The following is a 13,794-nucleotide window of genomic DNA, read 5'->3' as shown; positions in this document are numbered from 1 at the left end:
AGTTTCTGGCGGTGTGAGTAAAGTCCACTTTAAACGCGTTGAGTTCTTAACATTGATTTCGCTATCATGATGTTTGGATCGAAATCATATAGGCGTTTGTACAATTTCAGCATTTTTAGTATAAAAAATGAGAACTCAAAGCGTCTAAAGTGGTCCTTCGAGTGTGTTAGTGACATGTGGTTGCGACTTAATGACTCCTAGTTGGGCACGAAGTCAGGAGGTTGAATTAGGGGTTTAAGTTTGATTTCTTTAAATGTGCATCCTCTGAGTTGGGATGACTCCAGCTAACCTATAGAATCGAGGGTTAGGTGACAGATTGGTTAACAAACACGGAGATAGTGCGTTTCAAGATTATCAAAGTTATTCTCAATGGTTAGTTTTAATATTTGAAGTAATTTAAGCACTACTTTAGGGCTTAGCTTTCATAATGCAAACAATATATACTGATAATCCATTCTAGCAGTATGTTGGAAATCCGTGTTTAGTCAGTAAGTTTGAATTTGTTGTCGAAGGCAATCAGTCATCAAGGTCACCTAATTGTTAGTCATTATTCTAACGATATCACCTGTGATTCGTGTCCCGCAGTTATGGATCGTACTTTGGAATTCAGAAATCAGTTTTAAACCACGGGTTAGTTGCTATGAGTATCTATGGCAAAGTCATAAGCTACTTCAACGCGTTTCGGGGCCAATATTTGTTGGCTTTGTAATCGCTGACGTTATAGACTGATAGCTAAGATACACATTATATATGATACACACAGAGACAAAGACAAAGACAGAGACAAGAGCGTTATGGTGGGACTTGTCAGAAGGGGATCGAAGGAACAGAGGCACTACGCTGGCATCTGTACATAGAGAACAAAGACTACTTTTGGGGTAAGACAAGTACTAAGACACATAGACTAGCTAAGTGATATTTAAGTCACCGAAAGGTCATATACAGAGTCAGAGAAAGAGAGGCGGTAGGTCGGAAAAGCGGTATACAGGAACTAACTCAATTACAAGAGTTTGTGAGACTTTCCACGTGGACTACTTGGGGTTTAGGTCACAGATATACGAGTTAGATTCGCTCTACACACAGATCTACAGATCTTTACACATATCTAAGCTGGGAAGATTCTTTTTATAGGGTGTAGAGTGGAGTTTTTTTTAAGGAGTGCCGGTGTGAAAGAGATAAAGGAACGAGTATTAGGAAAGCAACAGTTGTGGTGTTTTGTAGACGCCTGAGTGGTTTTCAGTGGTTTTTCATTTTCAGTGGTTCAATTCGGTGGATCGGAGAGTTTTGGAGCGAACCTCGCGATGGACAGCCGTAGCGCAGCTTGGTCATATTTCCTATGATTCTGTTGCCCTTATATATCTGCAGTGTGTCATTGAACGAGATTGTCTCATTCGGTGCGATATCGAACTGAAAGCCGCTGCAACAGAATCCCCTGCTTAAATCACATATCTGGGGCGGTTCTTCGATAATGGGCGATGTGTCTAGAATGTGGATGGATGGGATTTTTGTTGGTTTTGATGATTGCAAATTAAAATTTGTTTTTTTTATTTTTTTTTTTATATTGTTTGGCATCGAAATTCGATTGGGTTTAGAGTTGATGGCAGAGAAAGAATGGATAACAAGGTCCGGGAGAAAGGAGAACATGAATCAAACAGGTAAGATTTCATTAATCGGTTATCCGATCGTGTAATACCTACAACTTAGATTACGCCGTTTCCAAAGGTCGAAAAATGTGAAAAGGTTACACAAAATCGTAATGCTTCAAAGCGTATACTTTTGTGGGGATTCTAGTTTTTCTGGTTATCGTTTTAAAAGCTACGAAGCTCTATTTTATAAACGGACAGTCCACCTTTCGACCTGGCGTTCCTTAGACATAATCTATGTGGGTCTTTCAAATTCATATAGACTAAAAATGGGAGTGACTTTCTTCTGCTAGTACATGCACGCGAATACGGTATAACCTAGAACGTGAATTGGACACGGGCTTAAAGCACGAGCATATTGTATAAGAGTATTTCATGTAGTTTGGTATGGCAGAAGATTGGCTAGAAGGCCAGTGATTATAAATAGGAAGAGCGGCAAAAGGACGAATGTCATTTTATGAGTAACGATACGATACGAAACGATTTTAATTCATCACTCACCGATCTCGCGACACCGATCGCCCTTCCAACGCGCCTTGCAACGACATTCAACGTGGCCGCCACTGACCAAGTCACAGGACTCCGTGTTGGAAGCCTCGCACGGACACAGGCTGCAGGATCCGCTGGCATCGCGGTAGTAGAGAGGTGCGCAGGATTCACAGGAAGTGCCCGAGTATCCGGCTGGGCACTGGCACAACTCGATGTCGGAAGCATGCGTAGCTCCCGGCGTCCTAGTGGTCACCGCACTCTCCAGAATGACATTGCCGATCGAAGTGCTTTGCGTGGGCACTTTGGGTGTGGCTCGAATTAGAATGTGCTGCAGATCCGAGAGCACAGTCATGAAATCGGAGCGAGAAGCCGGTCGGGCCGATTCACGATCCTGGCGGGTCCATTGCTCGTCCTCGTGCAGTCGTACATTGTATTCCTCCTGATTCTCATTTCCCTCGGGTCGAGACCAGATGAGCTTCAATCCATTGCCAATGAGCACCACATCGTGGCCACGCTCATAGTTGCCAAACGACTCCACTATTAGACTGTACGCCAGGCGGCCGCCGTACGAGAATAGCTGGTTGCCCAGCACGCTTCCCCTGAGACTCCAGTACTTGGGCAGGTAGGAGGTATACGCGTAAGTATACATATTCCTAGATATGTCGGGAATTAGGTTCTCCGTGTCCTGCACAACTCCGTTCTCGTCTGTAATCAACGGTGCGTTAAGAATAAAGTCCACCGGTATAAGCTGGCGGTACAGAGCTGCCGAACGACACTGGCTGGCCACTCCAGAGCAGTAGCACTCCTTGCAGCCATCCTGATTTTGAGCGGTCAGTCCATAGGTTCCGGGGCGACACTGATCGCAACGGTCACCAATCACATTCCTCTTGCACAGACACTCGCTGCCGCGGCAATTGTAGATGCCCTCTATCTGGCAATAGGCCGTGCATTCCAACGTCTGGTTGCCGGGTGCCGGAGGACGCGGGGGCGGGTAGCCCTCATCGGGTTGGCAGTCGTAGCTGGTTCCACGGGTGGCATCACCCACATATCCTGCAGCGCATCGCTCACAGCTTGGTCCTTCGGTGTTGTCAGAGCATTCCTGGAAATACGATAAAGTTAGTTAAAGTTGGTTAGTTGTCTCCTCATCGCCTTGCTACTTCGAGTTGAGTACTCACTTCGCAGTCGCCGGTATCGATGTTGCAATATTTGGAATGTCCATTGCACTCACAAGGCCGGCAGAGTCCCAGATAAATGCCGCCCTCCGGATCGCGGGCATAGCCAGGAGCGCACTGCTCACAAGAGAGACCCAAATAGCCCTCGGGACAGCGGCACTGTTCCACCTCGACGGCACGGGAAGAGCCAAGATTCGTGGGTGTGGCAACGTCCAAAGTCACCTTGCGCAGCGAGGCCTCCTTGGTGCTAGTGGTATATGTGGCCTTAATGTAGATGGCCGTAATATCGCTAAGGGCCATCAGAACGTGCTCACGGTTGGCCACGACTTCGTCGCCGCGCTGCCAGGCACTCTCCTTGATTTCCACCGAATAGGTGTTGGCCACACTGGGGACAACTTGTGTCTTCCTATAATGAATGAGCCTTAGATCCTCGCCACTCTTGATCACCACATCTGGGGCACTGTTCCGCGACATAATTCCGTTGGGCAGGGGACTGTAGCTTAGGGTGTAAGTCAGCTTGCCTCCATATGAGGAAAGCTTGTTACCCAGAAACGCGGCTGGCAGACTCCAGTAGAGCGTATTTCCAGCTTGCTCAGCCGATCCTATAAAGCTCAACGCGTGGGGCTCGGCGGCCATGGAGACAGGTACGGTGTCTGGCGTAGTTTGCATGTAGTTAGTGATCAAAGCAAATCCATGATCGGCGCGCGAACGTCCAAAGGTGCTTGTTACTTGATCGCGATACCACGTGCTGCTATCGCAATCCGAGCCCACTCCACTGCAGAAGCACTCAATGCAACCGGTGTAGGTGAACGAATTGAGGTGGAAACTCCTTGGCCTGCAAGTGTCGCACTGTTCGCCAATTACGCTATCCTTGCACTGGCAGGTTCCATTGCTGTAGGTGGAATAGGTGCCATCCGCATTGCAGGAAGTATCGGGTATTTTGCGGCAAACTCCTCCCGCAGCCAATGGATCGCCCTGGTATCCAGCGGCGCACTGTTCGCATCTCCTGCCCGTGTAGCCCTCATTGCAACGGCAAACCACGTCGCCATCAGGATTCTGTTGACAGCCGCTGGCAAAGTTATTGCTGCCGGTTAGTGGGCACGGACACTCCTTGCAGGGCACACCGCGACGGGGATCTCCATAGGTTCCGGATGGACAGGGCTCGGGGATGAACGGCACACAGTGACCCAACCAAGGTCCACCGGGCTGCCTCACATAACCGGAGGCACAGGACTCACACGAATCACCAACATAACCAGGTGGGCACGTGCACTTCTCCACGAGCGAGGCACTACCCAGTCCCTTATCGGCAGTGCCTGCCGAATCCAAAGCAATATTTATAAGATCCACTTCGCGAGCGGTGCTATCCAGGTAGCCGAGTCGAATCAGGATATTGTCCACATTGGCCAGAATCATCATGATCTCCTCACGCGACGCCCGGCGACCATCGGGCTTTTGCCAGCCACCTGGCACAAATGGAATGCTAACCCTGTTGTTTTGTCCCGGCTGAGTGCGAACGCGATAGGTTAGGGTAAAGCGATTGCCAGTGATGATTACATCTGGGCCATTGACGGGCCTTCCACTGCCGCTGTAGTTAACCTCGTAGCGCAGATTTCCGCCATACGACTTCAACTGGTTGCCCATGTACTCTGTGGGCAAGGCCAAATAGGGCGTCTCCCGGCCACTGAAGTGAACATTGGTGGCCCTGAACTGAACGCCATGGAGCAGGGTAAGCAGGTCCTGTCCTGGGGCTGCCTCATTGATCACAATCTGTCGAATGGGACTCAGTTCGACACTGACAACGCGGTGTGACATGATCGGCGGGTGGATGGCATACGTAAATAGGTTGGCACTGTCGCAGGCCTTAGCCACTCCGAAACAGAAGCACTTGACGCACTCATCCGATTTGCGGGCTAACATATTGAAGAATCCAGCTTCGCACACATCTGTACGCACGGGGGTCACGGTAACAATGGTGTCCGGGTTCACAAAGTGCGTGCCGCGTGTGTTAATAATTTCGCATGAGTATGCTCCACTGTCCTGCGTCCTCATGTCCGGACAACGGAGTGTTCCGGTTCCACCGTAGCTCTTTGACTCGCACTTATCGGGCACATGACCCCAGTTCAGACGCCACACGATTGTTGGAGTTGGGGTTCCGGTGGCCACGCAAGTGAGCTCGAGCACCTCGTACTCCAACAGAGCAACCGATTGCGGTGGCGGGCGGATTGGCAAGGGTGCCACTGCGAATGAGAGGGATATTAGCGTATATAGTAACTATAAATGGAAGCCAACTTTATAACGGGTGTTTTTTTTAGAGGTATAGAACTTTAAGTTGGCATTACTGTTCAAGATGGCGACCGATTTAACAGCTGTCAAGTGATTTATTCTCAGTTTGGTTTGGCAATTCGTCATGCGTGCTTACAAAATCCAACTCGTGCAAGAATTGAAACCAAACGATCATCAAGCAAGGCGTAGATTCGTCGAATGGGCCCAAAACGAGATTGCTGTTGTTCCCGATTTTTCATAAGCCTCCAAGATCTTGTGATTTAACACCGCTAGACTACTTTTTGTGGGGCTATGTAAAGTCATTGGTCTATGCGGATAAGCCACAAACGCTAAACCATTTGGAAGACAACATTCGCCGTGTTATTGCCGATATAGCCAAATATGTTGGAAAAAGTCATTGCAAATTGGACGTCCAGATTGGACTACATCCGAGCCAGCCGTGGCGGTCATATGCCAGAAATCATATTTAAAATGTAATGCCACAAGATTATCTTTCATGTCAATAAAATTCATGTCAATCGAATAATCCATCGTTGTTTTATTGCAATTTAAAGTTCTATACCTCTAAAAAAAACACCCTATATATCCTACGAATACTTACTGCATCCAACTTCATCGGTACCATCTGTGCAATCATTAACATTGTCGCACTGGAAGCTCTTGGGTATACAATGACCACTGCGGCACTGGAACTCATTGTATCGGCACGGAGCGCCACTTGGCTCCGGATCGCAGGAGGTCTCATCGGAATTATCCCCGCAGTCATTCTCGCCATCGCATCGCCAGGTGCGATCCACGCACTTAGAATTCGAGCACATGAACTGGTTGGGCTGGCACTTGAGACCCAAGCTGCAGCTTTGCTCATCGGAGGCGTCCGAGCAGTCGGGATTTCCATCGCAGATGGACGACTTGTCAATGCATTCGCCGTTCATGCAGGTGGCCTGGTATTCCGTACAGGCTGATTCCGGACGGGATCCAACGTCGTTATCTGTTGAGAGGAGAATTAAGGTTGCCAAAAAGTGTTATTTATCTATGGAGCTATGACGAGGTTTAATGGCTAGCCAGCTTACCAATAACAAAGCCAAGCGGCATCAGGGGAATAAGAGAAAGTTATTTAAGATTCTATTCGGTCAAGGAAGAAACCAACACTTGTGATATATATTGCTTCATTTTTGAAGTGGTGGTTAATACCTTCAATGCCCAACATAACCCTACCTAGCCCGAAGAACTCTAGATCGATGTGCGGCACAGTTCCGTAGCGTATGCGACTCGAACGTAGCTCCTCGTACTTGTTTTCGCCCCAGGCTGCATTCCCGGATTGAACAATATCTTTTACCCTCAGAGAACCCAAAACCTGCATTTAGACAAACGTATCTATCATACTTACAGCGCTCGACGTTGAGGTTTACGGTGACCTGCTGGCCGGGAATATAGCTGGCATAGCCCACAGCCTCGCAAACATAAGTGCCGGCATCCTCGACCTGGTACACAAGTATATGCAACGTGATTTAAGCTTGCTCGAGATTTGTCTGATTTGGCAGAAACTTACCCTAATGTTGGGAATCTCCAGGCGGCCGTTTCGATCGGTGAAACCAGGTGGCAGAGGTCGTCCGCCGGGGCGGGACCACTTGACCTTGGCGCGAGCGGGTCCTTCATCGCGGCAACGGAAGATGACCTCGCGACCTGTGGTACAAAGGCTAGTTAAATGGGTTCAAGTACGCATTGAACAGCAGAGACAAGCAAGTCAAAGGACTACCGGGATTGCGGATGGCTAAATGCAGAATGCTTACGAGACTCAAAAGTTGATCGTAGTGGGATTTGCGAATATGAATTTTGTGTAATTAAACCAATAACTGACATAACTGATATCATATAAACATTAAGATAAATAGAGAACAGAAATTTGGACAACAACAAACTATTCATACAGAAATCCACACTCGCATCATATTGAAAACGAGTCATATTCATCTTAAGAATAATCATTGCTATAGAGGGGTTTTCTAGGGAATTTGTGTTTGGAAAATTTCGACTCAATGTACAACTCCACTTGTGGCCAAATTCGTTCGTGCAATTTCGTAGTGCTGATGGTGCTGGGATCCATGTGCTCATCGAAATATTGTCTACTAAATATGCATACAGTGATTGTAGTTAGGCCAACTTACCCTCCCTAATATATCCTGAGGTTTTTTTTATATTATTTGGTTTATAGATTTGGATTGGGTTAGGCATTAACGAGAACAGAGAACGGCAATTAGGGTTTTCCAAACGATTTTAGGTATATCAGAACAATGAGATATAAGATTAAACAACGTCTCCCGGAACATTTAACAGACAGAAGATTCACCTCTTTCTTATAACTTTAATATACTTACTCTCCTTGATGATCTGGCTGTCGGGATAGGTCTTGAGATTCAGTTGGTTCGATCGGCGATCGTTACTGTTGTCAGCGGCTGTTTGGAAAGGATCGAAAGTAAATCAGAATTAGTCTAGTATAAAGAAGGTTTATCAATGGGTTATGGGTATGGTTATGGGGTGGTCAGGGGATAAGTGGTTTGATAGATAGATGCGTGGTAGCCTAAGCCCTTGATCGCAGTTAGTAGCTACATTGGGGGAAGCCAGACAGTTAATTGTAAACTTTGGTTCTGTGGCAGCTCGGTGGTTCAGTGGGTTGCCCACTTACGATCGATGTCGTTGCTGATTTGACCACAATCCGCCTCATCGCTACCATCATATGGACAATCAACGCGGCCATTGCATTTGAGACCCAGCGAAATACAGGGACCATTTTCGCATTTAAATGTGGTTGGGGGGCAGATGATTCGCAGTGGTGTCATGGCGGTGGTGCTAGTCGAGGTGGTGGTGGTGAAAACTCCAGTGGTTCCCTCTGGATGGCGATGACCTTTTGGCATATATATGTATAAGCGAGCAAATGAAGCAATGTTCGGCGGTGATGATGATGCGCTGGTTTCTATCGCTTCTCTATCGTTTGGCGACCATCTAATGAGCATTTACTTACCGCAATTTTGTTCATCGGAGCTATCCTGGCAATCGGTTCGCCCGTTGCATCGCACCGACGAGCTCACACACTGGCCACTGTTGCAGCGGAATTGGTTGGGCAGACACTCCTGGGCTCCGCCACAGTTGAGCTCATCGGAGTGGTCACTGCACTCGGAGTAGCCGTTGCAGGGAGCCGATCCGGAAACGCAGTCACCATTGTTGCAACGGAATTGATTTGCGTAGCAGCCTGTTGGTTAAGGTGAAAATACAGGTCAGGTTCAAGGCACTCACATAATTTTTGCTACTTCTGAAAGGGTAAGATCTACATATGTATGTCGGATTTCAAGAAACTTAAAGTATCAAAAACGGTGCATACAATGTGCAAAGCATGCAGTTGGACTTACGGCAAACTTAAATACCTATTACGTAAGTACAATCATATTGGAAATCAACGATCTATTGTACTAGTATTTAAAAAAAAAGTCTTAAACAATAATGCTAAATAACTTCAAATGTGATAATTGCTTGTAGCTGTACAGCTGCTTGGGCAAACTTAAGAAAATACAATTAAATCAACTCGATGTTGTGTTTTATTAACCAATGCAGTTCTGCTCGTCGGAAAAATCTCGGCAGTCGTAGTAGCCATCACATTGCTGCGTTGCATTTATGCAAAACTGACGATCGAAGCAGAGGAACTCATTATCCTTGCACAGGATGGCAGTACCTGTATACAATATTTGGTTGGTGGTGTAAAGTGGAGTGGAGTGGAATGGTTTTGGTGTGATATTGGTGGTGGTGGTGCAGTTCAGCAGTTCAAGTGGAATATAATACACGCAAAATAAAGAATATATATAGTCACACGATCAAAAGCAGAGTGGAGAAAGCGTGAGAGATAGAGAAACGAGGTGAGAGACGAATAATAGAGAAATAGAGAGAGAGATTAGCAACTGAAAAGGCACATAAGATATATTGGATGCAATATTGGACACAATGTTTGGGTGCAATAACTATAGCCCTGCCAAATCCTTATGCTTAACATCAATTCGAAATTAAATTGGGAACACGTTGGCTTATATTCCGTATTGTATTGATTTGTAGAAAACACAATGACAAAACTCTGCCATCTAACAACTTAAACTTTGATATATGCACAAATTCTCTTACAAATGGAAAAAAACAGTGTTGATATATACTGACATTGGTGCTGCTCAAAAATAGACGCTGTGCTTATACAAAGATAAGGTGCTTAGGAAACGAATAGTCCTATATACATTTAGACTGCGGTCTGAAAATTTAACCAATTTTAACATCTTGCAGATCTCCACAGATCTGAGTACACTAAAATTTGAAAGTTTTACGATCGCGAACCCTGAACTCAAAATCAAAGGATCATCAAAGGTGGGCGCTTATGGGAGATGGAACGATGAAGACGGAGACTTACAGTTGGCCTCATCGGAGCCGTCCTCGCAGTGTCGGTGGCGGTCGCATCGCTCACTTTCCGAATAACACCTGCCACTGGGACACTGGTGCTGCGGACATGGCAGTGACTTCATGGTGCAGCCCACCTCATCACTGCCATCAGAGCAATTCACGTGCCCATTGCATCGAACGGAGCGATTGTAGCACGACTCATCGCAGTAGAACTGATCCGGACTGCAGTCGCTTGGCTTAAGTCGGGTGGTGGCTATATACGAGTATGTGTTGTCAAATGGTCCGATGCCCATCGGTAACATCATGCAGGGTTTTGTGGTTTTGTGGTTTTGCGGTTTTGCGGTGTATGTAGTGTTTGTGTGGTTTGGTTTAATGGATGTGTGGATGACGCGCAAGAAAGAGAGACAAGAAAGCGTTGTGATTAAGCTCATGTTTTAGCTTGGCCGGCTAAGTCTAAGTCTATGGGCACATACAAACCTGGTTCCGTTGGGAGAGACTTACGTTACTAGGGTTATATCGATATACTCGTATCGCTCATTTCTCATTTGAATGCTTACGGATTATAATATTTTTCTAGGGAAACAACTGTTGGTTACGAGTAAGACAAGACAAACTCTATGACTCTATGACTGTATGTGTATCCTAAAGGAGTAACAGGGAAAGACTTGTCTCGTTTACCAGTGCCAAAGCAAACGCTGAGGTCCTCATCGGATCCATCGGAGCAATCCTTATAGTCATTGCACTGCAAACTGCGATCAATGCACTCTAGATTCGCACATTGCCATTCATGGGGGCGGCAGGATTTTGGTATTATGGGATTGGGGCCCAGTTTTGGTTGAATGACATTCACATTTTGTGTGGGATAGTGGTTGTTGGTCTCTGCGGTGTTGAAAGGTGTGGGTGTCGTGGATGTTTGACGGTGATGTTGTTGGTATGTGGGTTAGCAAAAAGAATGGAACGACAAAACAAGACAAAACTATAAACGATTGCTGGAATGCTGGGTTACAGGCCAGGTAGAGCGTAAGATGTTCATATGGCATTGATAGTTTAAAGAAAAGCAGTTAGGTTGTAGCAGTAGCAAAGGCTTGGTTTCAGATTTAGGTCGGAAATTAATTTGAAATTTTGATCTTTTACAAGTTTAAGAGGAGCTCCTCATTTAAGAAAAAACCAGGAGCGGCAAAGGAGCTTTAGCCTTAAGGAAGTACAGTCAGAGTGGAGTAAACGGGGAGGATTACAGACTACATGGTGGATTCTTTACCGGGACAGTACATCTCGTCATAGCCATCGAGGCAATCGCGTTTGCCATCACACTTTATTCTCCGACTGACGCAAGTGCCGTTGCAGGCTAATTTGTTAGGTGGACAATATATCCTGGCTTGAATTTGAAAAGATAATTTCACCATGAGAACTCACTACCAAAGTGCCAAGGCGGTTGTTACTCGAGTCGAAGCCAATCGAATATATAATCTAAGACCAAATCAAGCGTACCAAAAGCGAAGCAGACAACTACAAATCTACATTCTTGGGTGGTGGGTGGTGCAGGGTATTTGGGACTAGGTTCGAATCAGTGATTCCCTGGGCCACTCAGTGACCGAGTTTGATGGACTTCTTACCGCAGTGACGCTCGTCGCTGCCGTCGGCGCAATCGGAGATGCCGTTGCATCTCTGATTATCGGCCACACACTCGCCGGTGTTGCAACTGCAGACGATGGGCGATGATGAGTTTCGGTTAGCGATGGTCGACGGTGAGTGATGTTCGAGTGTAGTCGAGTAGTATGATGGATGATGTGGTGGTTTATGTGTTGTGTCGTGTGTTGTAGAAGGAGCCATGACATGAAAAAGTAAAGAAATGATTATGATATGGAAGGAGAAGTACGGAATGGATAGGGATGCGTAGGACCTATCATCTATACTTTGATCAATTTCGACTTTAGTTGCGCAAGTACCAAACAAATATAAATATATATGTACTTTCAACTATTGCTATTCTTGTTCTATGTTCAATGGGGTAGGTATGTATGTGTGTATGAGGAATAGGAAGCTTTGGTGGTAGATTGTAGATGGTTTTGTGGTCTTACAGGTAGGCGTCTTCCCGGCAGAAGGTGCAGTTGCGCTCGTCGCTGCCATCTTGGCAATTGGGAATTCCGTTGCACAACTGATCGCGTGGCAGGCAGTAGCTATCGCATTCGAACTCAGACTCTAGACAATGGTCTGCGAATGATGTGAATGAGGTGAATAGGTGAATTGGTGAATTGGGCGGGGTAAGGTGGTCTATGATATTGATAGCAAGTGGGTGATTGATTGGTTTTTGGTTGGTTGGTTGGTTGGTTAGAACGTTAGACTTAGCGGAAGTAGCACCTGGAGCCATTTTGGTTAGCCCCGATTCGGGGATCTTTACCTGTGTACGACTGACATTCGAGCTCGTCGCTCATGTCTTCACAGTCTGCATAGCCATCGCATTTCTTCTCTAGCGGCAAACACTGAGTGTAGTCACATTCAAACTCAAGGATATCACATTCATTCAATGGATTGTTGTCCGGGTCGGTGTCTGTTTTTTTTTTTTTTTTTGTTTTTGCGTGTGAATGTGTTTTTGGTATATGAAAAGTTGGAAAGATAAGAAATAAATATTATGATCGCTGATCACGTGTCGATAGATTCGCAGTCAAGCGGATAGATGCAATTGCGACTAAAATAGCAGCACCTATGATTCTTGAAAAATGCCAATAAAGGATTACATCATCTATTCTGCATTGCAGACAGTAATTATTCATTGGCATTTTTCGGGATTACCGGCTACTTAGACCGCAACTGCAGAAAGCTATGGATGGTGAGTAGATGGAAGGAAGGATATATGGATCTATGGGCTACCGTAGGTGTCTTCGTAGTTGTAGATGCAGTTGTATTCGTCGGAGGCATCGGCGCAATCGTGGATGCCATTGCAGCGCTTGTAGCCGGAGATGCAGCTTCCATCGCCACATTGATACTGGCTCTCCTGGCACTGAACCCCCAAACGAGTCTTATTCAATCTTCCATGGAGGTCTGGAGATTAGGAGATCGGAGTTTTCAGGGGCGGGCGCGGTGTGTTGTGTTGTGCGATAGCGGGGATAGCAGAGTATTACGTTTCAGGGTGTCAAAATACGGGACAGTTTTTTACACAGGATATTGGTTTTGTTTGTTTCGGCCGAAGAGAGAACAAAAGAGAAAGTACAGTTAGCAACAAAAGTCGATACGTGAAGGGCGAGTTGTGAAATGGAGTAAACTTGGCGGGCTTGTCACTAGCAGTTAGCAGTTAAACCAATTGGAATTGCTTTCTACCCTATGTTAGCTTCGAACTCAGTCTTAATCTAGAGTGTTATAGTTATTAAAAGGTAAAATTCAACCAAAAGCTTGTTAGAGAGAAGGAGAGATGATGAGAAAAGGCGGCGATGAAAATAAATGGCGGGTCTGCGTACTTTGAATAACTATTAATTTAAAATATACCCAATTGAAGTTGTATTAAATTGTATGCCGATTTCAGACGAGACAAGTGACAATGAATGCGAAAGAGGTGGTACTTACGACATGCACTCTCATCGCTGCGGTCGTGGCATTGAGGTTTGCCATCGCACACCTGGGATTTGGGAATGCAGCCTCCGCCGCGCTGGCATTTGTACTGAAGAAAGCATGAGAATGGGTGTGTATTTCTACTGGGTTCACAGGTCAGAGGTCGTAGATCGCCGCGGCGATCCCATCTCTGACAGCTGAGTATGTGTGGGGATGTTGGAGGTAGGGTT

The 13,794-nt window shown here is 46.1% G+C and overlaps 1 protein-coding gene across 46 annotated transcripts in view; it reads right to left on the bottom strand.

The window, feature by feature from the left end:
* Nucleotides 1–13,794, bottom strand: part of LOC120455535 (basement membrane-specific heparan sulfate proteoglycan core protein) — a 78,505-nt gene that overhangs the window by 15,121 nt on the left and 49,590 nt on the right. For 9 of the 46 annotated variants that reach the window (XM_039641827.1, XM_044006547.1, XM_044006553.1 and 6 more), the window contains 14 exons: nucleotides 13,580–13,673; nucleotides 12,890–13,060; nucleotides 12,420–12,569; nucleotides 10,032–10,274; nucleotides 8,610–8,837; nucleotides 8,274–8,492; nucleotides 7,966–8,043; nucleotides 7,756–7,770; nucleotides 7,140–7,273; nucleotides 6,978–7,071; nucleotides 6,192–6,578; nucleotides 3,308–5,544; nucleotides 2,145–3,231; nucleotides 1,296–1,481 (listed from right to left, as the gene is read on the bottom strand). In XM_039641827.1, the coding sequence (XP_039497761.1) occupies nucleotides 1,296–1,481; nucleotides 2,145–3,231; nucleotides 3,308–5,544; nucleotides 6,192–6,578; nucleotides 6,978–7,071; nucleotides 7,140–7,273; nucleotides 7,756–7,770; nucleotides 7,966–8,043; nucleotides 8,274–8,492; nucleotides 8,610–8,837; nucleotides 10,032–10,274; nucleotides 12,420–12,569; nucleotides 12,890–13,060; nucleotides 13,580–13,673 (5,323 nt within the window). Of the gene's footprint in view, nucleotides 1–1,295; nucleotides 1,482–2,144; nucleotides 3,232–3,307; nucleotides 5,545–6,191; nucleotides 6,579–6,977; nucleotides 7,072–7,139; nucleotides 7,274–7,755; nucleotides 7,771–7,965; nucleotides 8,044–8,273; nucleotides 8,493–8,609; nucleotides 8,838–10,031; nucleotides 10,275–10,699; nucleotides 10,901–11,279; nucleotides 11,397–11,634; nucleotides 11,721–12,099; nucleotides 12,233–12,419; nucleotides 12,570–12,889; nucleotides 13,061–13,579; nucleotides 13,674–13,794 lie in introns of all 46 variants that reach the window. The other 37 variants (XM_044006574.1, XM_044006565.1, XM_044006568.1 and 34 more) reach the window with 22 other exon arrangements.

Source organism: Drosophila santomea, chromosome X, assembly GCF_016746245.2.
Source record: "Drosophila santomea strain STO CAGO 1482 chromosome X, Prin_Dsan_1.1, whole genome shotgun sequence".
NCBI classification, from domain to species: Eukaryota; Metazoa; Arthropoda; class Insecta; order Diptera; family Drosophilidae; genus Drosophila; species Drosophila santomea.
The sequence above is the reverse complement of the archived record's forward strand: the minus strand, read 5'-3'. Positions and strand labels throughout refer to the sequence as shown.